A 26,943-nucleotide genomic window follows, 5' to 3' on the forward strand; every position below is an offset into this window, starting at 1 on the left:
CATGTAGCTTTCATGAAAAGACCTCTTAGGTCATGCAGAACGGTCTAATTGAAAATGGTGCTGATCTGACATCCAACATATCTTACATGTCGATCATCTGGAACAATCACTTTCCCTCTAAGCAGTGGGTCTTATGATACGTAGATTGCCATCATTGAAAATGGTGTACAGTCGACATTCGGCATGGCGTCCATGGCATTCATTTGATATTTTGTTATTGGTACTCTTCTTCTATTCATGGTCATACTGACATTGGATTTTCGCTGATACTTATTATGGCACTTAAATAGTTTCAGATAAGTATGTCGCCGATTCGACGATGCCACCATATGTAGTAATATAGTCTTAATTCAAATATGTGTTGATCATACATCCAATATGTGCGCCCTGTCCACCTTTTCATAACTATTGCTATCCGAAGTCCTGCTAGGCTGGTGGTCATATCGACATTGATTGTAAGTAAAAGTGTTACTGATCTGATATCCAACAATGATCCCATGTCGGCTATCTTGATAAACGTGTTGTTCTTCATTTCGGCATGGGTTTCTCGCTATTAGAATCTTTCTCGTGTGCAGATAGTCCTTAAAGAAAATGACACAGGTGTGACCGTCCATGATGGTCACCACCTTGGTTATTATACAAATCAGGATACGAGTACAACTCCTTGTTATATTCTAAACTATCTTTGTCATTTCAGCACGTGCTTCTACTATGTTACTCAATACAGCATATAGTTGGTCGTACATTAAAATGTTTTTCATCTAACCTCCAAAATGGCAACGTTTGTAGTCAATTTTATCATAGTCATATGGTTTCATCTACTCATTGACTGGAAGCAAGTAAATGAGTATTTCGCAAGAACTCTGCAATACTATGCGATATATATAGATCATTTTCTTATGCGTCTATAAGTAAAGCAATTTTAATTTGGTCGGCGATCTCAGGCATAATCAACTTCCTTTACTGTAATATTGTGAAACTTCAGCAGCAGATGGATCCTTGTAATCATGGTTACAATCCATAACCTCATAATTAACAATGTGTAACTTTTGAAATTTATTTGAAATTTTCAATGGTTCTTTTTCGTTGATTCTGTCTTTGATATAGCTTTTTGTCATGAATTGATGCCCACAACCATATATATTAGACTGAAATTAGGTTTCGTATTGTGCCATCGCACTGGGCATCATACATTGACATATCGACTTGCATTTATTTTTTCAAAATTCAGCAATGATAGGAAGAATTTATACGAAATATATATCAACATATGAAAATTTATTCTGACATCAAGATAGGAATTGTTTTGTTTAGGGACAAGAGTATCGAGTACATGATACCTTAGCCGTAGAATAAGGTAAAACACGATATCGTCATCAATAACTTACCATTCAATGAGTAAATCTGACCTTAATTTAAAAAATCAACTGTTGCAGCATGTTGCTGTCGACAAATGCCATTCAACGTTTTAATTGTTTCTAATACTTCACAAAAATTGACGTAAGAGGGCCACAGTTACAGCGACAGCCACTTCAGAGACCACATTAAACTGACAGCTAATTTTGTTTGATTATATATTAATAACACTTACACTTATGTAGGCAGAGATTCATGCTTTTGAATAAGCAAATATCCATGGATTTCAACTCGTTGATCCTCTCCTAACGATGCAGTGGTGTAAGAAGTGAATCTATTTTCCTGGTCAACATAGTTTTATGATCATCTCTGAACATGACGTTTTCTTAGCTGAATGTCTCCTCTAATAATTGCAATCTTTATTTTCATTTTCAGATTTTGGTTTTAAATGTGATGCAACTAATGGATGTTCCATGCCCTATGCAAATTGCACTAACGAGACTTGTCAGTGTAGGTCAGGATACACCCAAAATGGAACCCTCTGTACCGCAGGTGAATTGTTTATTAAGTGTATAAAATGTCGTACGTTCTTGAAATAATTATTATCGTGCAAACTTGATAGCATATTACATTGAAACGTGCCTCCAAATAACACATATATTGTGTTTGTACTACTTCTGAAGGACCGAAGGGACATAACATTGTTTGTATTCATCTTAATTTAGTAGTGATGCTGGGACGCTAAGACGTTTCGTACACAGTTTCATTCTGACTGCCTACTTTGATATACATGTGTCCCTCAAACATGAAATTTAGCCGACAATATGACCATTTTTAAATCTTATTACTTCACATCATCCGTAGTAGATAATATCGTTTTCTGAAAATACATCTTATCAGACGTATGTTGCCCGAAAGCAAATTGTAACTCTCTGGAGAGCTGCAATGTGCAATCTTTACAAGTATACTATTCAGTTGGTGCAAAACTATTGTACTTTCTTGCAGTAATTATTATCAAGCAACATTATGGTGTATTAGAGAGAAAAGTCCCTGTACAAATATGTTTGAGGTTTAATACTACTTGACAAAGACCAGACCAGAAGAGCTGACTATATGAGACGCGACCGCAAATAACCAAAATCCTGTTCGCCTTTTAAATTTGGCACTCATTTCTCTCTTGAAGTCTACGTTGTCATAAATCAAACCCGTGACTCTCAAGAATCATATAACAGAGCCACCACGATAGCCGTCATAGTTTTAATCACAGATCTTCTTGAATGGATGGTCATAAAGTCATCTAGTTTTCACAAAACAAATTAATATGCCATATACATGGTCAAATATGAAATTAGCCTCTCTGTTTTTTCTTACATTGTATCTTGTATATATTGACCACGTTACTCCTCTTTAATGAATGACATTATGAACATGTAGTTTTCATGAAAAGACCTCTTAGGTCATGCAGAAGGGTCTAATTGAAAATAGTGCTGATCTGACATCCAACATATCCTACATGTCGATCATCTTGAACAAATGACTCGTCCCTCTAAAGTGTGGGTCTTATGACATGCCATAATTCAAAATTGTGTTCCGATGACATTCTACATGGCTCCCATGGCATCCATCTGATATGAGTGCAAATCCTTGTCATATTGTAATCGATCACTCCTTGTGATATCAGAACGTGCTTCTAGTACATTACTTAATACAACATATAGTTGGTCGTCCATTAAAATGTAGTTCATCTAACCTCCGAAATGGCAACGTTTGCAGTCAATGTTATCATATTGAATACGTCTAGCTCTACCCATTGAATGGTTGCACGTAAATGAGTATTTCACAACAACACTGCAATACTATATTGTATGTTCTAGGAAGGTATAACACTGAGCGAATGTTATTGGTCAACATCTTTTGCGTGTGTAATTAAGGCAATTGTAATCCTGGTCTGCGATAGCATGCATATTTTACCTTCTTTTCTTCAATATTGTACAAATTCAACAGCAGAACATAACTTCATACTGAACAAAGATTTGCCTTTGAAATTTATTTGAAATTTCCAATGGTTGTGTTTTCATTTATTTTGTCATTGATACAGCTTTGATAATGAACTTAGGAATGCAACCATATATATTAGATTGAAGTTAGGTTTCGTATTGTGCCATCACACTGGGAATCATACATATACATATCGATTTACATTTAGAAACTGAAAATGCAGCATGATAGAAAGAATTCATAGTCCCTTTGTGCTGAGATAAACATGGTATGTTTCCTGTTTAATGAGTACTGTTTTGAGTACACAGTAAATTGAAGTATAACTAGAAGAAAATGAAATTTTCATAAATTACTTTCCATTCAATAAAAAAAATCAGATTTATTTTGTAAAATGAACCTGTTGCAGTTTGTTGCTGATAATAAAGGCAAATCGAACTGATTAATTGTTTCTAATGGTGGACAATAGATGTTAGACTGACAAAGTTGCAGTAACAGGCACGTAGGACTCGACCTAACAATGACAGTTGATTATTATTTGATTGGATCGCAGTAACTCTTACACTTAAGTAGGGAAAGAACCTTGCTTTTGAACTCGCTTACCCTCTTAAAACGTTGCAACCTTGTGTCAAGTTATTATGTTGTCTTCGCCAACATAGTCTTAGAATCATCCCCTGAATAGTATGGTTTATTAGTGGATTGTAATGGAATGTTGTTAAAATTTTCAGCTGTTGGTTGTGATGCTACCAATGAATGTTTCAGTCCCTATGAAAATTGCACTAATGGCAATTGTTGATGTCTTTCTTTATACACCGAAAAGGTAGCCTCTGTGAAGCAGGTCAATTGCTTAATGTGTGTATAAAATGTCGTACGGTCTTGCAATGATATTATCAAGTAAGCCTGACTGTGTATTGCACTGAAAGGTCCCTGCACAGATATGTATAAGGCTTTGCACTATTTCTCAAGGGCCGAAAGTTTCTAACAAAGGTTTTTTATTCATCATAATTTAGCAGTGATGATGGGTCGCCATGACATCTCTTTTTCAGGTTCATTATGACGGTCTATTTTGTTCTAAGTAAAGTTGGTGTTTCAAAAAACCTCCAATATAGCTGTTTATATGGCCATCTTGAAAATCAGATTACTGCATATCGTACAGAATAGATGATCATATTGTCATGCAGTTTTCAGATAGAGTCGTTGTATCATGTATATGGTCCGAAAAGGAAATAGTACCTCTCCGGCGTGCTGCATTGTGCAATCTTGAAAAATATATTGCTCTTTATAATCATAAATGTTATACTGTCATGCAATAATTATTATCAAGTAAAAGTGTCACTAAATTACAGTAAAAAGTACCTGAACAAATATGCTTTAGTGTTTGTACTTAGTACTAACAAAGACTGGTAAAGTTTATTATATGGGACATGACTGAAAATAACTTTTATCGTACCTCCTCCTAGACTAAATCGTGGTCAGTCTTTAAACTTGGTACACAGTTTTCTCTTGATATCTGCCTTTTCATAAATCACACTATTAACCATCAGGCTTCCAATACATATGTTTAGTCGCGTATCTTCTTCAATTGATGGTCATGTTGTCATTGAGTTTTCATAAATGGACCTATTATGCGATAAAGATAGTCGAATATAAATTTGATGCCTCACTTTCTTCCACATTGTGGCAGCTTGAACATACTGACCACGCTATTCCTCTTAAATGTCTGGATATGGCAGATTTCTATATCAGTGTAGTTGTATTCCGCAGCTTGCAGTAGAGAGGTAGTTGTTTACTGGATTCGCTTTATCCATCTGTTTGGTCGTGTATACGTCTATGCTATTTGTACATGAGACAATAAAAGTGCTACTTTCACTATAGAACACACTTGTATTGTAATTGTATTCTAGGATAAGCATGAGTGACACGCCAAAAAGTGGTTGCTGTAAATCCCATTCTTGAATTGCTGACAATTATTCAACACATCATCAGTAAATAAATCCAATATATGTTCACATATTACCATCAAGGGTACACTGGGATATATCCAATTAAGGATGAATACGGTTGATGTAACATTCAGTTCTAGTTGGTCATATAGACTTGATACTAATGAATCGCGGCAGAAGAGTAAACCATTACCAAAAACACGAATGAATAGTATATCTTTTCACTGGTTCAGTTTTCAAGCAGAATCTACATTACATAAAGTTGATACTTTTAATAAACATCGCTACTAATTGATCACTCATGTATATAAATTATGCCTCATTAAGAACCTTCTACTTGACATTATTTCACTTGGGTTGGTAACGTCCACAGAAAAATATTTTTAAACTAGTGCTTAGTCAAACTTCCGTAAGATCAAGTTAGTCACCTTCTGTTAACTGGTAGAGAGTAAGGGAGCTCTTCACAGTTCTGCATATCCCTGCGGCTAGAGGCAAATCCAATTCATTTCTTCATGCCGGGAGAATACCATCACAAGAAATTTTTGGCAGGCATTTGCGAATATTAATATTGAAATTTTGCTCACACGACAGTCATGTTTCCACATTTTTATTTACGCTCACGTTAATCAAAATACCATCTCGACAAACGGACGTGGATTCCATCACACCTCACCGTATTCAACATTCATTGCAGGCAAGGGGAAAATAGAAATACACTTAAGAAATGTATTCCAATGAAATGCTTTTGGGGGATCTATTGACAAATTGGTGTATCAATAGTGTGTAGTGTGCATGCATCTCATTAGAATCCCATCAAAACAGTATAGTTAATATTTTAATAGATTACTCTACTGTCTTTATTAACGAGCAAATCACGCTTACATTCTATGAATAATCTATCGAAGAGCAAAGTTTCTAAAAGGTAAAAATCTTATGCTGCACAACGTGTTTTGGTTTATTATTACCGTGCATGTGCCCATTATAAAATTCCGGCCACGTTAGATCACCCATCAATATTAAGAAATATATGTGATGCAATAGCAATAAGACGTAAATGGTTTCAAGTGTAAAGCTATTCGTGTGTACAATTTACTTATATTTTAAACTTTTCAGAAAAATTACATTTTTGTTCGTTTTAGTCAATCATTGGCCTTCATTGTGTTAAATACGGTATATGATAGACCAGCACACGTAAGCTGCTCTGTAACTGAAAAACGTGTTTAAATGGTATCTTTTTTCTGGCTTACAATTATGTAAACGCCATGCCTATAAAGCGTGCAAGATTTAGCAGCTGCAAATTCTAAGGTCCTTGCAAGCAACACATAATACCGGGTACAACACTTGCCACTTGAATAACAATCCAATGCTCTAAATGTTAGATTACTCTTCTTTTCTACCTCAGACTCCCTGGCAATAATAGTTGTATACAGATGCTGGAGAATGGAACCTTAACACTAGCGTATAATAAGTTTATCTTCAAAACAAAGTTGTTAAATATTAGGTTACATAGTTCATTAATTCTGCTGCAAGTATATTGTTTGGCCTGAAGATTATGTGGTAGATATATTGCCTTTGAGAAGAAGATAATCCTTGTAGTACAAAATATATAGCATGTAAATGACTGTTTCGTGATGCCACTTATAAATTAATAGGATTTGAAAGTGTTTGATAAACAATATTTAGTCAGTTATTGTCAATGCAGCAATACAGTGCATTGATAATTAAGTAGGTTATCAGCATTCGCATAAATATTCATATCATAAGTGGTCTCGTCCAATTTTAAGTCAGCATCTTCTTTGGCAATTCGTAAGCACAATCCTATTGTTTATTAACATTTAGGTTCAGAGGACGCGGTCGTCTGGTATTTCTTAAACAGTCATTTTATGAAGACTAGTGACAACATTTTCTTTCTTAACTCTCATTTTTTTACCCTTTCATTGTGACTCATTGTGATGATCTTCAAATGTTGTAATGGTTGTTGATGAATATTTGTGTATTTTCTGCCTTTTGCTTGCTTTCAGAATTAGGATACAACTGTTCTTCACAAAGTCAATGTGTTGATCCTAATGCTGAGTGTAGTGAGATGACATGTAAGTGCCAAACGGGATACTATGATGAAAATGGCAATGCACCAGGTGGAACTTGTGGAAAGTGTAAGTTTATAGAAAGTATATTGTACGCATATAATAATAATAATAATAATAATAATAACAAGAAAAAGAAGAAGGAAAAAAGAAGGAGAATAAGACGAAGAAACAGAAGAAGAATGATGGTGATGATGATGATGATGATGATAACTTAATTTAAAGTGGGTGAAATAATTAGCTGCAAAGGAGCAAATCCTCAATATTGACATCTAATATTTGCATATAAGCATACATCGTATCTAGATGTACACACTAAAGGAAGGCACATACAACACTCGGTTTGTTCTTGAGGAGAAAGAAAATCACAAGTTCATACCGAAAATAAAATCATTAAATGTAAGCTAAGTTTATATATGGACATAAAGAAACAAATAATTTTTACATGAACATGCTGCAGCTATTTATAATATAGCATACATTTAATGAGATACTTAAGTGGCAGGGTTGAGAATGTATACTTTAAGTTGCAATGTATTTGTCAAATCAGACAGGTTCCACTTTTCAAAAATTGAATGGACACTTTCTCTGATTTCATTTTGAATTCTGTTCCAATCTAGTAGACCCGAATATTAAAAAGTTTCTTAAAGAGTTCTTTAATTGAGTTTTGCTAAAATTGATCATATATTGGGAGCGTTTGCTTGTCTACTAGCATGTAATAGTTCCTTGACATATACGTGAGCCACATTGTTTGAAACTTTGTGCAGACGTTTTGTCTGTCTCAAAATATGATTCCCTACTTTTGGCATTATTATATCAATAATTGCATTTGAGATGTTTTCAGCATTACCTAGGATGATTCTGGAAGCTCGGTATTGCTAGAGGAATACGTTGCAAATATTCTTGTCAGAAGTGTTTTCCCAAATAGCATTACATTAGTATAGTTATGGTTGTATGCAGTTTTCAAAAATATATTAACCTCTCTTTGTTTGATAAATATGTATTTGTCATTATTAATAAACACTGACATTAACTGACTTTGTGACATATGCCTAAGTATCTTCATTCCGATGCAAATTGTTGTCATCCATCACCCCAGCGAGTTTGCCATGCTATATTGTTTGCCATTCAAGTTAAGATTCAGACTGTTATTTTCCAATTTCACGAACTTGTATTAAGTAGTAATCATAAATACATTAGTCTTTTTATTACGTAAGGTTATCTGACTGGACACCTCTCGATCAAACTTGTTTTGTTTGAAATCTGATCGATTTGGGGTCGTCAGCATATGTCAGCAGATGAAATATAACTGCCTATGTTCAGAGGCAATCCGATTATAAGAATGAAAAAGGAGTAGATCCAGGATTGATATATGCTATACTCCACACTGCTTAGTTTAGGTTAATTAATTTAGAGGTTGCTAGGTACATCAAACGAATGTCATGAACATATTAGTACAGACGTTTGGACAGAGGTGTTAATGATATACACGATTATTGACATCTTATTGCTGCCTGACTTGAGAATGCAAAATATGTTATCAAATATTATATTTGTAGAAGCCCTCGGCGCATGTAGTGCAACATTATCTAGGCCGGTTGATTTCCTCGTGATAGTAGTTAGCAATATAATTTTGGAATATGTGCTTGCAAAAATAGCAATAAACGTGTTTTCTTCTTCAACATCCACATCAATAATCTGGCCTTCTTGGCAAAGTTACTGAATTTTGATTGCAATTATTGAATGCTTACCTGCACCTAGTTTGTTTAAAAGTTTAGTTGCAATCCTTTTCTAAAGCTGATTGAGCATTTTGGTTACAATGTTTATCTATGTTTTTTATTGTACTTGTGGACCAACTGATCTGAACTAATCACGTGTTTTAGTAGCGTATAGAGTGTTAGGAATTAATCAATCAAATTGGAATTCATTTTTAGCTCTGTGTTCTCAAGGATACGTTTTCATCTGCTACTTCCATCAAATGTTGGACACATGTATAAAGAGATCATCCACATCGTCAAACATAATTATTACATGTCAAGAAACATTATTGACATATTACACAAATGTATTTACATCATAATGTTAAATGACATATAAGTTAAGGGGTAATACTTTTGGAATTTTGCAGCTGTTTGAAGGAATCTTTTATAGTTTGGAAAAGTGGGAAGTGATCACTAAGACCTATCCTGGGAATATGTATTTTGTTCACATCTGAACTCACTTAAAATATAAAATTCGTTTAGGTCATTAACCACTTTATCTAGTTGCTTTTCAAAATGCGTATTCCATTCGAATATTTTAGAACGGGATCGAGATACAAAGCTCACAATGACTAGTTTTGCTTATGAGTGGTTTACCTGGATCCATATTGCTCTAATTTCATCTTGTCTCCTTTCAACTGACAAACCATTTTTATATACAAAACATCTCCACCATTGAACCTCTATTACGTCTGACTGGTGTGCCATGACCATCAAGTGATATAAAGTCTTTTTTTGTATGACTTTCATTTAACCTGTTTTGTCAGTTACTCTAGAATATGTTCATTCTGAATCTAAATGATAATAAAAGATTCAGATGATCTAACGTATTAGTCACACCTTACATATTTATTTGCACACTGTGTAGACTTTTATTTAATTCTTAAATCTAATATGGTATTAAAGTGGTGTTAGACAAAGAGGTTAGTTCTGGTACTAATGTTTACGATGCCTTGAATCATGTGTGAATAACTGTTTGATTGATATAATGTTTAACTGAGGTCCTAATGCAAAGAACATGGGCATCAACACCCGGTATAGTTCCTAATTCTTGTCTTCAAACAGCAGAGAAATTATGTCTCATAAACATGGCACTATATTCATAGTCATAAGCCTATTGCCCATTGCTAGGATGAAATATTTCAAATTCAAAGTTGTTATTAGCATTATTTCCTCCAACACTGACAATTTAGTTTCCGTTATTAAAGCTGATATGTTCTTACCACTGCCCCTAAGCATTCCTGTAATCATTGCGGAATTTTCTGATGGAGATTCCATCAATCTGAGTACTTTCCTTCTGGAGCAATAGCTTATCACTATCTTTTGCGATGACTCTCATCTCCTCGTCATTGCCCAGCTAAGAATCCAAATGGTGACTGGACTGAAAGGACTGCCTGAATGATATCTCTAAGCAGAGCTGTATCCCTAGATTGATGTGATTTGCACCAATTTCCATGTCTAAATTCCCAATGGGGGAAAATTGTTTGTGATTTCCATTTAATTGGATCTTTACTTCTTCACTTGGTGATATGGAAGACTGGACCCAAACAGCTCTGTTGACATGGCTAATTTCACTTGTTTCGGAACACAAATTTTGAGAATGAGTTGAAATTTAATTCTTTATAATTAGACCCTTAAATAAAATGAGAACGGATTAGGAAGTTGGAATGAATGAGTCACTGCACTTATGTAGGACTGTAAATTGTCTGATTAATTAATATGTAACCTTATAGATAATATCATGTTTCTTTTGACCAATTCCTTGTCTATGACTAATGCTTAGCTTTGTATTAACTACAGTCCATGATATAGTATGGGTGTTGAAACAATTATTACATCCAGGCAGCATTAAAGCACAACAGAGGTCCTGAACAGCAAACAAAGGAAATGGATTATGTTCTTACAAAAGTACATTATTAATCCACGATCCTTGATTATAAACTCGATTAAAAGAAAGAATAAGTTATATTATTAAAGTTGGTATTAAATCTTTTCATGAACAGACATGTATCCCTGCTGGACATAGAGTTGTAGATCTTGCAGAGCAATTTCATTCAATGTTGAAATGTCAGATAGCTGTAATAATACAAAGTAAATATAATTTAGATATTATTGTGAACCATATTTTTTATCTCTAATATATTCAAACCAATCCCAATATTTATCTATAAACCGATCCAACTCTCAGGCGATTGACATAATCCAATTAATTACAGTATATATCTACTTCATTATCCTAAATCTTTTATCTTTCCGTCGTTCTATTTTTTACTTGAATATCTATCTTGATATAACATAACATCAATTAATTTTAACAGAAAGGTCAATTGCACTATATAATTATTTTAGCAGATAGTTTGTTATACTTGATATGGCATATACAATTTGACGGTCATACGACAACACAGCTCAAACCCCCAGCTATTACACATTCAAGGGTATGAATTTATGTTTTACGGAACTATCCCCAAATTGCTTAGGCATGCCACATGAAATTAAGGCGATAGGGTCCATTATTGGTAGCACCGGTTCAATTCCTGATTGAAGAGAAGCGAATTTTAACTTACAAAACGCTTTTAATTATACTGATGTCATTCGTTCCATCTCCATATATATATATATATATATATATATATATATATATATATATATATATATATATATATATATATATATACCTCTGTGTGTGTGTGTGTGTCTGTTTGAGGCGAGATTTTAATACAACATTTTGACGTCGAAAGCTATCACACCGGACGATAGGAGAGATTTGTAACTCCTGGATAATGCACATGTACATTTATCCATGGACATAACATCAATAGGTTATTCCTCATTACTGAAAACAAAATCACGGTCAGTATAAGTTGTCAGTCCTTCGCTAGCGATTTCAAACTGGTAATAACTTTGTAAGACTTGTTATTCACAGTACTGTATAGCAATTTAAGGAAACGTTTTATTGATCCAACTAATGCCATTCAATCTAAGAATCTCTGGTATTTTTGTTTCTTGCATAGTGCACATCATCCAAATGAGCGTTTATTTAGACCTTGTGGATGTCGAGTATACTGAAGAACTACAGAATTTAACTTCACCTAAGTACACGAATATAAGCACGAATATTATGCTCAAGGTAAGTTCTCTTAAGTATATGGTAGGCTTAAAGGATTACAAGCCGCAAACCGGTTTTGTACTATAATAGAAAGACATAGGTTATAGGACAGTTGGCTGAGGTATTGCAAAATATGACACAACAGCAAGGTAGTTCTGTCAGTCCAGTGTCAACAGCTACGAATCGCTTTCCTTTTCTTTTATGTAAGATTGGTTATTCTCAGCCATGATCTCTGACACCGATTTTCGATCATAATCTAATAAGGGTGAAACACGTTTCGTACTTAAGTTCCTTACAATAATAATGCTACATCATTGCATGAATTCATTTTCCTAAACATATGCTAATTCAAAGTCAACGAGAATTTCTGAAAATAATTTTAAATCTTGTTCTTCAAATGGATTTTTAAAAAAGAATAGTCCAACCGACAGCTGTGAAATTAGCGAAACGGAAAGGTATTTAAATGTTATTATGGAGAAGATTTTCAAATTGATAATTGTTCATGCTTTTTGTGAAACCGTATGTGCAGATTACAAATTAATTTGTCTTAAATTTAAGCCAGCTGAAATTGACGTATTTCACCAGGAATTTGAATCAATAGTTGGATTATCCAAAAACAATACCGACAGTTTTACCTCCCTTGACTACGTCTCGGTTTTTGATTATGTGTGTCGTCTTTTCAGACCTATCCGACCAACGTATGTAGAAATTAACGGACTGTACAGTTATTTTAAGTACATATCATAGTGTTTCTATTAGTGTAATAATTTGTATTAAAACATTTGTTATTTTCCTGTTAACAAATGTTCAAGAAAAGATGCAACTGTAAGGCGTGTCAAATCGGGAAGTATAATGTACATCTTGCTGCTGATTCTAATTGTTGTTTCCAACACTTTGCAAGCGATCAACTTATCATATGTCCATCATATCATTTCAAGAAGGAATTAGACACATCCTTTAGGCAATCATAGGAAGAAAATAAAACGGCTAGTGATCAAGTGAACGTGTGAGCGAGAAGAAGTTAAGGCACAGAATATTGATAGCTAGGTAATTCCCTCTCATGCGGTACGAAATTCAACTGTAAACACGTATCTTCATTAAAATTTGGACTTTATAGATTTGTCATGGAGAAATAAAGACAATAAATATAAGCGAAACATTACTAATTATTACGTTTGGAAAAAGGAGGTTACAGTTAACGGAGCGATGTAAAACACCCAATCTCAAAGAATTTTAATTTCTTAGTGAAGAGTTTTCTCGATAATTATGACTAAAAATTGGGATCTGGAGTGTTTATTGTCTCCATGTTAGTTGTATACTTTAAAATGTGGAAAATTACACTGAGATCGCGCTCTGTGTTCGAATGTACAATATTTCTAGTATGTGATTAATTCATTCCAATAATGAATGAATTGCTTGTTTTCTGTTGTTTATTTGTGTATTATTATTACTATTATTATTATTATTATTATCATTATTATTTTACTTTTTCAGCTATCATTAACTTTATAGCATTGAGTGTTTAACTTTCTACCAAATCCACATAATTACTGTTTATATCGTAACCTCTGGCAGATAAATTAGAATACATATAATCTTTCATTTGGTGTGGTCTTTGTTTAAACATACGTCACTTCCGTATACATAACAGGGGCAGGTATTATAAATCTTTAGAGAGTCTTAATTTTAAACGCATTTATTCGTGAACGATGCATTGTAAATTTGTCATAACACTGAATATGAGGTTTTCAGCTATGAAAGGTTTAAAACTAAAATTAAACACAAACCGCATTTATTGCATTGAACTTTCAAATAGTTATTTATTGATATACAAATATTTTAAACATGCAGGATGGTGAAAAACTACTTAAATTGCAAATTACGAGTAGATAAATTTCGTCAAACCAGAGCTACGGAAAACAACTATCAATTCGAACTATGCCAGTCTTACATTTTTGAAGCAGTGTATCTACGTTATGGAGAAGACCGCGTTCGCTTTTTAAATTGGCGAAGCACAGCAGTTTTTAAGTAAGGAAACAATATTTGACGAATTGTTTTTCAAATAAATAAAATACGGGCTAAATTAAGACTGTATCTTGTCTTGTGCCGTAATGTGTATCTTTAGCTTATATGAAAACATAACAATAGAATGACATAATGGAATTATTATCAAAGTTTGTTGATTTAATATAAAAAATATCATTGACAAGACAATGCATATTCTAAAGCATGGAAAAAAAGAGACCATCATCTGAATATTAATGTTAGGTAATATCTGTATCCCTATGCAATCAACACTGGAGTGTTATCAACTTCAGAAATAATGTCAACAAAATCAGTCGATGAATATATTTACAAATAGTAGTAAATTGGAGCACCACAACTTTTAGATACCACTATAACAAGAACGGTCAAGCAATTTATATCTAGCCTAGTTTTAAAGACGAAATTCCAATCACCTTCTGATAAATCGAATAATCTATCTAGGTGTAAATAGTTATGTGGATGTATTTTTTATATGTTCATGGTCGGACACACTGGATGTGAAGAGGACACTTTCTCAGTCAATATACAATTTACAGTATTCAATCTGAACTCAAATATATTTACCTATGTGGTATAAATAAAATATATGTTTAATATGTATGTTATTTCTTTTATGTACCATATGGTGTATAATTTGTCGTTAAACGGAAGATCGGCGAGCTCCATTTCTTGAGGATGAAAAGTTATACATCTCGTGGAATATCAAAGATATGGCGTGCATATTATTCAATTATATATATATATATATATATATATATATATATATATATATATATATATATATATATATATATATATATATATATATATATATATATATAAGTTGAGGATTCCCTACAATCAGCTAAAATCAATACTATACATGTAATTCGTCTACTATAATTGCTAACTTAACGTTAATTGTCGTGATTCAGATATTTTGGCACATTATATTTTTTAATAAAATGTAAACCATATTTTCTTCGCCTTACCTGTCTTAGTCAGTGTAGAATGCATTACAAACTGGTATTTAGAAATTATTCACAACTTTGATATTACCAATAATTAATAGACACCTTAAACGTATCAGCTAACGATGATAAATATTTTCCCCCATGTATGTTTAACAGATGGGATTAACTATGGAAGGCATAGTCTTCACTTCGTTAGTTTTATATAAAATACATTTTTGGGGATTGTATCGTGTGACGAAGTAAAGGTATTAATATTACTATAAGGTGGAAATCTCTGGTCTTTCTCAACTGTGATTAAAATAGTAATCTTACAATAATGAGAAATATATTGTTAAATAATAAACTCAATTTACTATTGGGCAACAAATATCCCTCGTTAGTTGTTTCTTCTCTTTCCCTCTTTGAAAGTTTAATTGAATTAAGAATTTAATTAAATAGGCTTGCCTTTTTAAGGATGACAAACACTGTTTTCTTCTCACTCACTCCACAGACCGCTCCGGTGGCCAGATGGTTAGAGCGTCCGCCTCGGATGCGGGAGGTCGCGGGTTCGAACCCCGGATGAGTCATATCAAAGACTTATAAAAATAGTACTAACAGCTGCCTCGCTTGGCGCTCAGCATTAAGAGGTTAGTGTTAGGACTGGTCGGCCTGGTGTCAGGATAATGTGACTGGGTTGGACATCATGCTACATGTCTGCGGCATGCATGATTCCCTAGTGCTAGACATCACTATAAACTACCACACTAAGGACATCGTAGCGATATGACTGAAAACTTGTTAAAGCTACGTTAAAAATCCAAATCACACGCAGACAGACACACACACACCACATATTTGCATTTGTTTGTGGCAATTATGACGGGCGGGTGGAAGCTGGAATTATTAATATTTTTGCTCATCATGTTCTTGTTGTTTTAAATATTAATACGTGGAATTCATCGCTGATTTAGAAAGTATACAAATAGTAAAATAATGTTGAAATCGTCATGGTATATAAAACCGCTTTACACCAACACTTTAAAAACTATGTTATTTTTAATGTATATTGCATTATGTCGAGGGTCTTATGATATCGTATGGAAGGGTTAGTCATCGAAGCTTCAAAATTGCTGTATGGCCTCTAACCATTAGTTATGCTTATCAACTTCAATCCATGTATTACCTCATGTACGCTTAGGGTGCAAGGGATATATTTTATGCACAAATTCATTTCCGTATCTGACTGCCTAATATACCAAAAATCATAAAATTAAATAAAAAAGAGGTCAAAAGGGATAATATTTTTGGATAGAAATGTTAAAGCGAAGAACAATATTATTCAATTGAACTAACAAGCCGATGGCAGTTGATAGAAAAGGAAGTATGTACACTACAACCTCAAATTTATACCTGCATTGTTCACGTCCAAAGGTCATTTTTGACACCAGGTGCTGAGTGCAAACAAAAGCTTTTTCCGTAGGTTATAATTATGAGAAGCATTTAAAAAGGCTGGATGCAATTCAAAATAGTTGCCATCCAGTTTTGAAATATTCCACTTGTCTTGAACCTAAATGTATATTGCTTTGGGTGGCTAGCTCTTCTTCCTTTCTGACTAATTGTATTTTACTGCTTACATACTGCAAAGTAACTATGTGAGGTGTACATGCCTCTCATCAATTATAGCAACAACACTTGCCCGGATATATCCATATCTTTAATTTTTAAACAATAATGTCTAAAAGGCCACACCATAGCCTTAGGTTAAAAATTGTAACTGGGCTCATTTTATGAAGCTATATACTGCCAGATTATCGAGTTCGTGTATAATATATAGTTAATAAGGGAAGTAAATCGGCTATAACGGCCTTTTGTACACAGCTTGCGGCATGAACAGACACAGACCGAATCATCATGTTGCCTCTGTACCAAACCTAGTCGAATAGTTTGTATTACCTGTCAGGATCTATCACGGTTAATATAGAAAGAGAGAATTTGTTTATGTGTACTAAACGTTATCACTGATCAATCTCTATTTTAATTTGGAAAGCAACATTCTTCATAAAACACACTTTTTCTCAGTAATTGTTATTTGTTTTCTCTTAGAATAAATGTAACGAATATATTGAGCTTGAATATTATGAACTGTTTCGGTTTGGGGAGAAATAATTACATTGGCAAATTAGCGTTATGGGCTCCTTTGCATGTGTTCCAGATTGGATTCCCAGACCAGGCAGAGTCAGACGAGACAGTTTGCTCCCTTTTAACAACAATAATAAACTCAGCCCACTAGGCAAAACACTATAAAGTGAAATTAGCCCAACCAGACCAGAAATGTTTGCTCTTGTAATACGCACCTGTTGGTAAATAAACGCATTGACAGAGCCATTCTTCATCTCTGGATATAAAATTTACCTATATTTTCTAAGGTTATCACGGAGCATTTCCATCACATTTATTAAATGTTTGGGGTTTATTGTATGAATATTTCCGACACCATTTTAATTGAACGTAAATGATTGCATTTGATACTTACAAAATGGACAAGAAATGTGTCAAGGTGACATCAACTCCTACGATAATCAGGTATAACTGATGACACTAATATCCAGGATGTGAATTCATGGGATCGTATGTCATTTAAATTCTGAAGGAAAATTTGACTAATTTAACTAAGGTCTTTTTCATGTAAAATGCAAGAGGAAGATTCCAATTGAAACATTTAATTTACCCAAAAATGAAAGATGCAAAGCGCAATCGACCTAGTTCTTATAAATATTAAGTCTGCTTTTCATTCATGCTCAGTCTCAAGGAACAAACGCATATTTGTCTTTGGCTCCTAAATACTAAACTACTCACCAGTATGGACGTAGCCAAAAACTTAAAGTGAAAGTTGAACGGTTTTGAGCATGGAAAGATGTTGTTAAAATATAGATTACAACTTTTAGATATTTCTGCTGCCCGTCATGGGTCTAATTTGTGATTTGTTCATTCTCTTACAGATAAGAAACCTTCTTTCACATATAAACTGGTATAACAACTCCAATATACTCCGATTCTAGTAAGCGTCCTCTCTCTCTCACTTTCACACACACACACACACACACACACACACACACACACACACACCCCGTGCACTCTCTTCCACACACACACCGTGCACTCTCTTCAGGTAGGTACATTGTACTTTTGTACTTTAAAATTCATCTGGAAAAAAAACAGTTTGACTTGATTTTATCTCAGTTAGGTATTCGCTAATATAAACATCTATTTAAATGTCTATTTATATCTGCACATTTGCAAGACACAAATATCTATTAAATATAAACTGTACACAAATAAACTCCATATTGGGTCTGTGCGGTATATTATGAAAGTTGCTCAATGTAATAATATATTGCATAAAGTGGTCACTACAAATTAGTAGCTTTTTAATTCACAAAGTATATATAAAAGAAATTTTTAAGTTTTTGTTTCACACACACACACACACACACACACACACACACACACACACACACAACCCCCTTTCCTGCCCCAGCCGCCATGGGTCAGGGTCCCCAAAACTGGCTTCTTTGGCAATAACAGTAGACCACAAAACAGCAGCAATGAAACTCTTTTGAGGTGGGATTTTCTTTTAATGAATCATGAAGAATTCGGTATAACACTTCACATAGATCTGGTGATTCAAGTCAAAGCTAAATACGCTTGGCTGAAATTTGGTAACAAGTTCTGGGGAAATGAATGTGTTGGTCGGTATTGTGGCATGCATATGGCAAAGATTTAAAATAGTTTGAAAGTGCGGTGCTACAACGTGGACTGTGTGGACTGTATATAGGATATATGCAAGATATGGTGGGAACCATACAGCAAGAGACAAAGAGAGGAGGAAACAAGCAAGCAAACATTTTAATAATATTATATGTGAGCTTTAGTCAAGGGGATCCAATTTAGATAGGTCTGCCGATTTCATTTGCGTATGGTAATTGGCGTATATTCGACCCCAAGAAAGCCATGGAAGTGTGAATTTCAGAGGTCTTTGGCGTATAATAATAATAATAATGAGGACTTTGTATAGCGCATAATCTTTAGAAGCTCTAAGCGCATTACAACATTAGACAACACCTATAAGATAAAAAACATATAATGATATGATTACAAAAACAAACACCATGAAATTAGAAAACATTAAAAAACATGCTGAGAATATATATGGTAGGAAACATTATTAGGTCTTTAAGTTTGTTCTTGCAGTCGAAATAAGTGAGTTTTGAGAGCCCTCTTGAATGTGGTCACTGTGTCTTTGTGTCTAAGTTCAGTGGGCAATTCATTCCACGTTGCTGGGCCCTGGTATGCAAAAGAAAGCCGTCCATATGATTTTGTTTTCATACTTGGAATAATGAGTATAGGATTGTCAGAAGAGGAGCCTATGTATCTTGCTCGTGTGTACACATGGGTGAGGTCGGATAGGTATGTTGGACTAGAGTCGACAGCGAAACGTAGCACAGAGAACAAATTTTGTGCTTGATTCTGGATCGAATGGATAGTTAGTGTAGAGTACAGACCAGCGGGGAGGTGTGCTCTGAACGTGGTACTCTAAGTATGATCCGAGCAGCTGTGTTTTGAACATTTTGAAATTTCTGGAGCAGATATTGAGATGAACCAGACAGAATTGAATTACAATAGTCCAGTCTTGAAAGTACTAATGAATACACAAGTGTTTTAGTTGCATCAGCTGAAAGATATTTGCGAATGGAGCTGATGCGTTTCAGCTCAAGATATGCAGCCTTTCATATGTTCATGACATGTTGGTACAATGTGAGAGTACTGTCCAGAGTAACACCTAGGTTTCGTACTGATTGTGTGAATTTAATGTTGGTGTTGCTAATATTTATTGTTTGAGGTAAAGGATGTGAATGAGAAAGTCTTTGTTTTGTGATCAGAATGGCCTCAGTTTTATCATCATTCATCTGCAGCTTGTTACATGTGATCCATGATTTCACATCAGAAATGCACCTCTCTACACCGTGGATGGTAGCATCAACTTCAGTTAGGTGGCTAGATTTGTATATTTGGGTGTCATCAGCGTACAATTGGTGAGACACTGGATGATGATCTATGACACTTGAGAGCGAATGAGTGTACAGAATGAAGAGAACAGGTCCAAGAACAGACCCCTGTGGAACACCACAACATAGATCAACTCGGCTGGAGTGTATTCCATTTGCAGATACAATTTGTGTCCTGTTGACCCAGTAGGACTTGAACCACGGTAAGGCTGTATCATGAATGCCAAATACATGCGGGAGACGGTGAAGTAATATATCATGGTCTATTGTGTCAAATGCTGCAGACAGATCAAGGAGGGTGAGGACTGTAATCTTTCCGCTATCCAAAGTAGAGAGAATGTCATTAACTACTAGTGTAGACATGTTTTGCTTTTCCTGTGACAAAGTACAGGAGCAAATTTTAATTCCATTTGAAAATGGTCATGTTATTGTCTAATTAGAGGCTGCAGTAACTCATGCATTACACAAACCAGTGCTTGCTCTCTGCATGTGACTCGTTCCGGCGGTTTTTGCTGAGAAGGTGCAGTGTCGCCAGCATTACGCCAAGCGATCGCGTAGATGAGGCCTACAGTGATCAAAATTACAGCGTTACAAAGAACAAAAGGCATTTATTCCTGATGGGTTTTTTTTCCATCCCCGGACCCCTAGCGCAAACGCCTGCGTGCGTGCCGGAATTTTCTTATTTTTATTATTTCAGCAAATGACTCAGGTCGCTTCAGTTGGTGATGCTTCCATGCTTATTACTCGTTTAGCCACGTTCCCGACCTTCACGCCGATTTGAATCTGAAGTGGTGAGTGAGACCTTATGCCTATTATTATGTTGTTGTTTACTATATGAAGTTCGTTCTATATACCACTTCATATGTGCAAGCGTAAAGCTGCATGTCACCTGAAATCATTAGAGGTTCAACGATGCTTGCTTTTGGCGTGTCCGATGAATGACCTGTACCTGTTTAAGAGATTGGGGCATTCATAGTTTAGTCAACACTATAGATTCTACGTTAGCTCGTAAGCTTTGCTGTACTTTAAAGTCCTTTCCCGACATAACAGTACCTATTGGCATTTCTGATTGCAAATTCAGGATTACCCAAAGGTACATCAGAACCCTTTCAATGAATCATTCTACCCTGACGTGGGTAAAACCTTGCGACTTGTCCAGCATAAAATGCACAACACCTTCATTAGTTGCGTTTCCCTGTATAACGTTGTCAACCTTGTGTTTTATTGAATGACCAAACAAATAAAAGCATGGGTCCCATAACTACCATGCATGGGCTTGTAGCCCTTGTTGATATTATACCTGTATATTGTGCACATGCCATTGATTTCGCCGTGCTGCAGTATGCATCCATATCAAAACTGTTGCAAAAGCCCATATAGTCGAATATGTCGAATATGTCGAACATGTCGAAGCTGTTTTCATGCGTGTTGCAACCAGTTTGGACCCGAAAGGCAAACCGCGGCTCCGTTAAAATCAATCTTACATAATAGTAAGCATCGAATGGATAAAAGCTGCTCGTGATGTCGGGAAGTTCAGCAAATTCGGCGTTTGCAACTCCAACCGCGGTGACTGATGACAACAGTTGATTACGAACGCTGACGAGATATATAGGTGCCATGTACCGTGCTTGTGAAAATGCCACTACGTTGTGCTGTTTATCCATGTATGCCCTATTGTCTAGTTGAGCCTTTCTCTTTTTAGAATAATTGCACGGGCTAAAATTCGCTTCTGGCACTCCAGGAAATATTGATTAAACCATGTTGTTCCAACAATTCAGCAGGGCCTAAAAACAATTTATTTACTTTGTAAGGGACGAGTTTGACGTAAGCAATCTTTACAAGTCCGCATAGGTATTGCAACAGAAAATAAGAAATAATGTCAACAGTCGTGCCTAGAATGCCCAGAGGACTACAATGAAACGACCGGGGGAGTCCGTGTCATCTACAAAACCAACGCTGCTTGTTCGTCGCATTGGAAAAGAACCAAAAGTACCAGGAGCAGACGCTGAGGTGGGGGTGGGGGTGGGGTGGGGTGGTAGAGCGATTATATTGGAATGACAATGTGTTATTTAGTGTCGCACTTCTGACTAAAAGATCTTTAGCAGTAACGTTTGCTTTGATATATAAGAGGCCATTTATCACTGGGTTTCACCAGATAAATAAAAAATTGATATTCGAGAAAGATATATTTTGCCATATTAAAGTAATTAGTGTGTGTGTGTGTGTGTGTGTGTGTGTGTGTGTGTGTGTGTGTGATTCGGATTCTTAACGCTACGATGTCTGCAGTGCGACAGTTTATAGTGATGTCTAGCACTGGGGCATCATGCTGCAAACATGTTGCATGATGTCCCACCCCGTCACATTATCCTGACAGCAGGCCGACCAGTCCTAACACCAACCTCTTAATGCTGAGCGCCACGCGAAGCACCTGTTAGTACCATTTTTGTAAGTCTTTGGTATGACTCGGCCAGGGATCGAACCCACGACCTTCCGCATCCGAGGAGGACGTTCTAATCACTACACCACCGGAGCGGTACAGTAATTAGTCAAAAAACAAAAAATCACAAAAGCTGTCAAAAGAATTCAAGCTCTTTGTTACTTTTGGCTATCGAATTGGTGTGTTGGTGATGACCCTTTTGTTCTGGATCTAAAGATATGAAGAAAATTGACATTTTATTTTACCACATTACCGTCTTAACACTACACCACTGCAATTTAAACAGCTAGATCCGTCATGCCCTCCTACGCTACAGCCGAATTAAAGTTTCCTTTTACGCGTGTCATCAAAACTAAACAGAACTGGTGAATATGGACCGAAAAAGAACTTTTCTATAAATCGATGTTACTCTTGATCATTTGGCTGTTTCCACGAGAGTAAGCAGAGCTCACCTTATTAGTCGCTGTTCTCACCATGCCTATCAATGTATTTCTCAAGATCGTGGTTCCAAACAGTTGATTGCGTGATCTGGTTGGCAAACCTGTCTCCATGTGACGGAAAGCAAAATCTAAAAGCATTGGAAAATGCACGTTCTTGCATGATCAGAACTAAACACTATCGTAAGGCGCATAAACAGGGCACACCTCATTCCAAATAATCGACGAATTAATAGCCAGCGGAATAGCAGAAGCCCGTGACGAGATTACAAAATACATAGCTGGAAAGTCCACGTAACGACAGATTTCTTGTTATTACCGCACTTGTGTGGAATATGAAAGAACAAGGTCGATCTCCAGCGCGTCATCGCTGTAAGGTGCATTGTGGCACACAAACGTGCTGCTTCGAGATGCAAATTAGCAACAAGTTGTCCGCATTTTTGTAGGTACACCATGATTTGCCAGGTGCGATACGAGCACACGTGCACGTTATAAGTGCGGTGGCACGCGTTAAAAGATCATGGGTTCCATGGTTGCTTGTCTTGTGTGTCAAAAACTATGTCTCATTCATCCACTCCTACCGGCAACACTACCCTCGAAGAAAACTATTTAATATTTCCTAGAACTAACGCACTTGAACTTTTCTAAATTTCCAGAGTACATTCATACTACAGAGTAAATACCGCAGCTTCTTCAACATGTTTTAGCGCGTCATAAAGAACTGCATGTTGTTAGTGCAGTTAGCCGTAGAAATGCGTCCATAATAAAGGTAATCTTTGCCTCGTGAATTTTAAATATTAAAGGTGAAGGTATTTATATGTGTGATGCAACCACCATCCATCACCTTATCCACTATATAATCCCTGACTTTTATACAAATAGTTTAATAAAATTAGCAATGCATAATAAATAATAAGGACCAACATGTGTCTTTCATATGATGTCTATATGTTATCATACCAACATACCAACAACATATATGTAATAATTCTAAAGTATATAAACATACAAACGAGATATAATGAGCAGTTTATTACAGAAAGCTCTACCCATTATTATTTCTCTCAATTAGTAAAACGTTATTATAATGTTGCAAACAACACACCTGGTTCTATGCGAAAGCTTATCTTAACTTCATTGAAAACATTCTTAAGTAAGTTGCTTAATCTTGTGTTACATAGTTTGAAACTGGATCAGAGACTTACAATCGCTGTAGGATCGACTTCCACTAGGATTGTAGCATTTTTTTTTTTTTTTTACAAATCTATAAGCAAGGATCGAGTCATTTCTAAGTATGATTGATGGCTGCGCTTGTTGATAACAATAATCACTTAATATTTAGAAACTAGGGAAGAAACATTAGTTATAACGCCTCGTATCCTTAATGTACTTTTGAAAGAACTTAAAGATTTTAAAATTTTGCTCATTTGCTAGTTCTGCTAGCTTAAGTGTACCACAATAGAAGAGATTTGTAGCGATTAAGACGGAAATTTCGTTGAGATTTAAGTATTAGATTTCGCTTTTAACTGATTATAATGAGATGCTGATTCTACTCCACAGTTGTATAAGGATTATCTCGCATGATATTGTCATATTTACAATTTGTTTTAGTACCCAGCATTAATTCCTCATCCTAGTTTGAATAATGTGATATTTGTGATCACCAGAAAGATAATAAGAACGACGGTTATTTTTAGCGGGATAATATACTTTTTAATTTTAAAGAAACTGGTTTCTGATTTAACATTTTCAGGTAGAGTATTTCAGAACAAACGTTTTAAGGCAGGATATGTTTGTTATTTCAAATCTAGCATTTAATATAAAAAAGTTTTGTCGATTACATAAATGGTGATATATATATATATATATATATATATATATATATATATATATATATATATATATATATATATATATATATATATAATTATAGTCATATAATGAATCTGACAATTAATTTTTCCAGCAATGCAGGTAACGAAATAACACTAGTTGAGCTGATTATTCAAACATGGGCCCCGCCAACCGAAAACATTGACGAGATTATGTGCACTTTAAAGAAGCTATGTGATCCAGCTAATCAAGATGACAGCTGGAATTTGTACTTGTATAATACAGATGGTACATTCTGCATAATTAACTTAGTGTTTAATGAAATGTTTATAAACCACATGTAAAGTTAATCTGATGTGCTTTCCTAATGCTTATTGTACGAAGGAAGTAAGAGTCACATATATGTTAGGAAAGTATGTGCATCCAACTTGTCTTATAACAGTCCACTCTGATATGACAAAATGAATCAGAACATAACTATTGAATCGTGATATGCGAATAAAGAAGAAAAACATTTGACAGAAATGTAACATAACGTAACTGTATCTGTACATAAATGCCGCTATTGGATTAGATTAAAAAATAGTCTTGATGTTATTTGAAATTTTGCAACCATCCTGTGATATTTTTGGGACTTGTGAAGCTGGAATATTTTCTAAACAGAATTTAGGTCTCCAAATGTTATGTTATATTTTGTATACTTTTGTCTTAACTATAATAAGCCGGTGTTGATATTTAATGCTGAATAAATTAAACATTATTAAATTTCAGGAGCTTTAGTAAATCCAAGTCAAAGTGCATTTAGTAATGGAACGGATGGCTTTCTGACCTGCACATGTATAAGCAAGGACTTAGAATGGTACTATGCCAAAAGCAACGTCACAAGCATGATTACAACAACATCTAATTCAAGGATACGGCGTCAAGATCAAGCAATAAATTCCACAACAACGAGCAACCTTACCTTCCAACCTGTTCTTGAATCAGACATTGGTAGTTATGTTTTTCCAAGTTACATCTAACGTACAAAATAAGATGTTAAGCAGGCTTTAGTTTATTACAATGTCAATGTTTGACATATTCAGAAAATTTAATTATATGACTATTAAAAATAAAGCATAATCATCATCATTTTAAAATCAGTGAGATGATTTATATTTTGTATTTGTAGGGTGGGGGCGTTGTGCTGAGAAAAATATCATATTTATCGTCAGAAACAAAGTACTTTTATATGATTACACTAAATCCTTCTTTCCTAAGTTAGTGACACTCGAATGAGACAAAATCTGTTAAATGTTGCCTTTCAGGCTGGTATGAATGCCGCTGTAAGATAAACATCAGTACTATAAAAGTAGCTGGAATCAGGATTGCTGTTCATGTTCCCGCACAAGTCGATGTTTCTCCCTTTACCCAGACCGTTAATAACGGATCCAATGCTAGCATCAATTGTACGCTCAACAACAATGCTGAGCGGGTATCATTCCAGTGGTTTAAAGATGGAACACCACTCCATAACGAGTCAGGAAATCTGGGTAATTCTACAATACATTTGTCAAACATCTGTATAGACTAATGCTAAAAATAAAAGCTGGTAAACTCTGAGATAAATTTCAGGTCAGACAAAAAGAGAACGTTTATCAATGTAGTGAACATGTAGAATCACACAAAACACGTTATTGAAGCGCAAAACTGTCAAGACGGCCAAATACCAAATTCAGCATAGATGTCTTCCAATACTTGTATTGATTTACAAAATTAAATTGGTGACTGATGGGTAAAACAGACAACTTAAAGAATTAACACCTAGTATGATTAACTAGTTTAAGCGTCTCAGACACACTCTTTCCCTTGAAATAGGAAACTGAATCATGCTGGTGTGTTTGTAGCCCTTATAATATAATTTAGCGACGGACTTTGTATCTTATTTAACTGTGTGAGTGTGTCA

The 26,943-nt window shown here is 35.0% G+C and overlaps 2 protein-coding genes across 5 annotated transcripts in view; both read left to right on the forward strand.

Moving 5' to 3' along the window:
* Window positions 1–25,342, forward strand: part of LOC149786283 (uncharacterized) — a 68,183-nt gene extending 42,841 nt beyond the window's left edge. Inside the window, exons 9-13 of the mRNA XM_089975920.1 lie at window positions 1,792–1,908; window positions 7,316–7,447; window positions 12,153–12,268; window positions 18,225–18,283; window positions 25,132–25,342. Coding sequence (XP_089832046.1) covers window positions 1,792–1,908; window positions 7,316–7,447; window positions 12,153–12,268; window positions 18,225–18,283; window positions 25,132–25,342 — 635 coding nt within the window. The remainder of the gene's footprint in view (window positions 1–1,791; window positions 1,909–7,315; window positions 7,448–12,152; window positions 12,269–18,224; window positions 18,284–25,131) is intronic.
* A 445-nt stretch (window positions 25,343–25,787) lies between these two features.
* LOC149786284 (adhesion G protein-coupled receptor L3-like) overlaps window positions 25,788–26,943 on the forward strand; it is a 60,227-nt gene continuing 59,071 nt past the window's right edge. For all 4 annotated transcript variants that reach the window (XM_089976667.1, XM_089976668.1, XM_089976670.1 and 1 more), the window contains exons 1-2: window positions 25,788–25,991; window positions 26,306–26,530. In XM_089976667.1, coding sequence (XP_089832793.1) covers window positions 25,886–25,991; window positions 26,306–26,530 — 331 coding nt within the window. In that variant the 5' untranslated portion in view covers window positions 25,788–25,885. The remainder of the gene's footprint in view (window positions 25,992–26,305; window positions 26,531–26,943) is intronic.

This window comes from Sinohyriopsis cumingii, chromosome 12 (genome assembly GCF_028554795.1).
Source record: "Sinohyriopsis cumingii isolate HCF-2022 chromosome 12, ASM2855479v2, whole genome shotgun sequence".
In the NCBI taxonomy this organism is placed as follows: Eukaryota; Metazoa; Mollusca; class Bivalvia; order Unionida; family Unionidae; genus Sinohyriopsis; species Sinohyriopsis cumingii.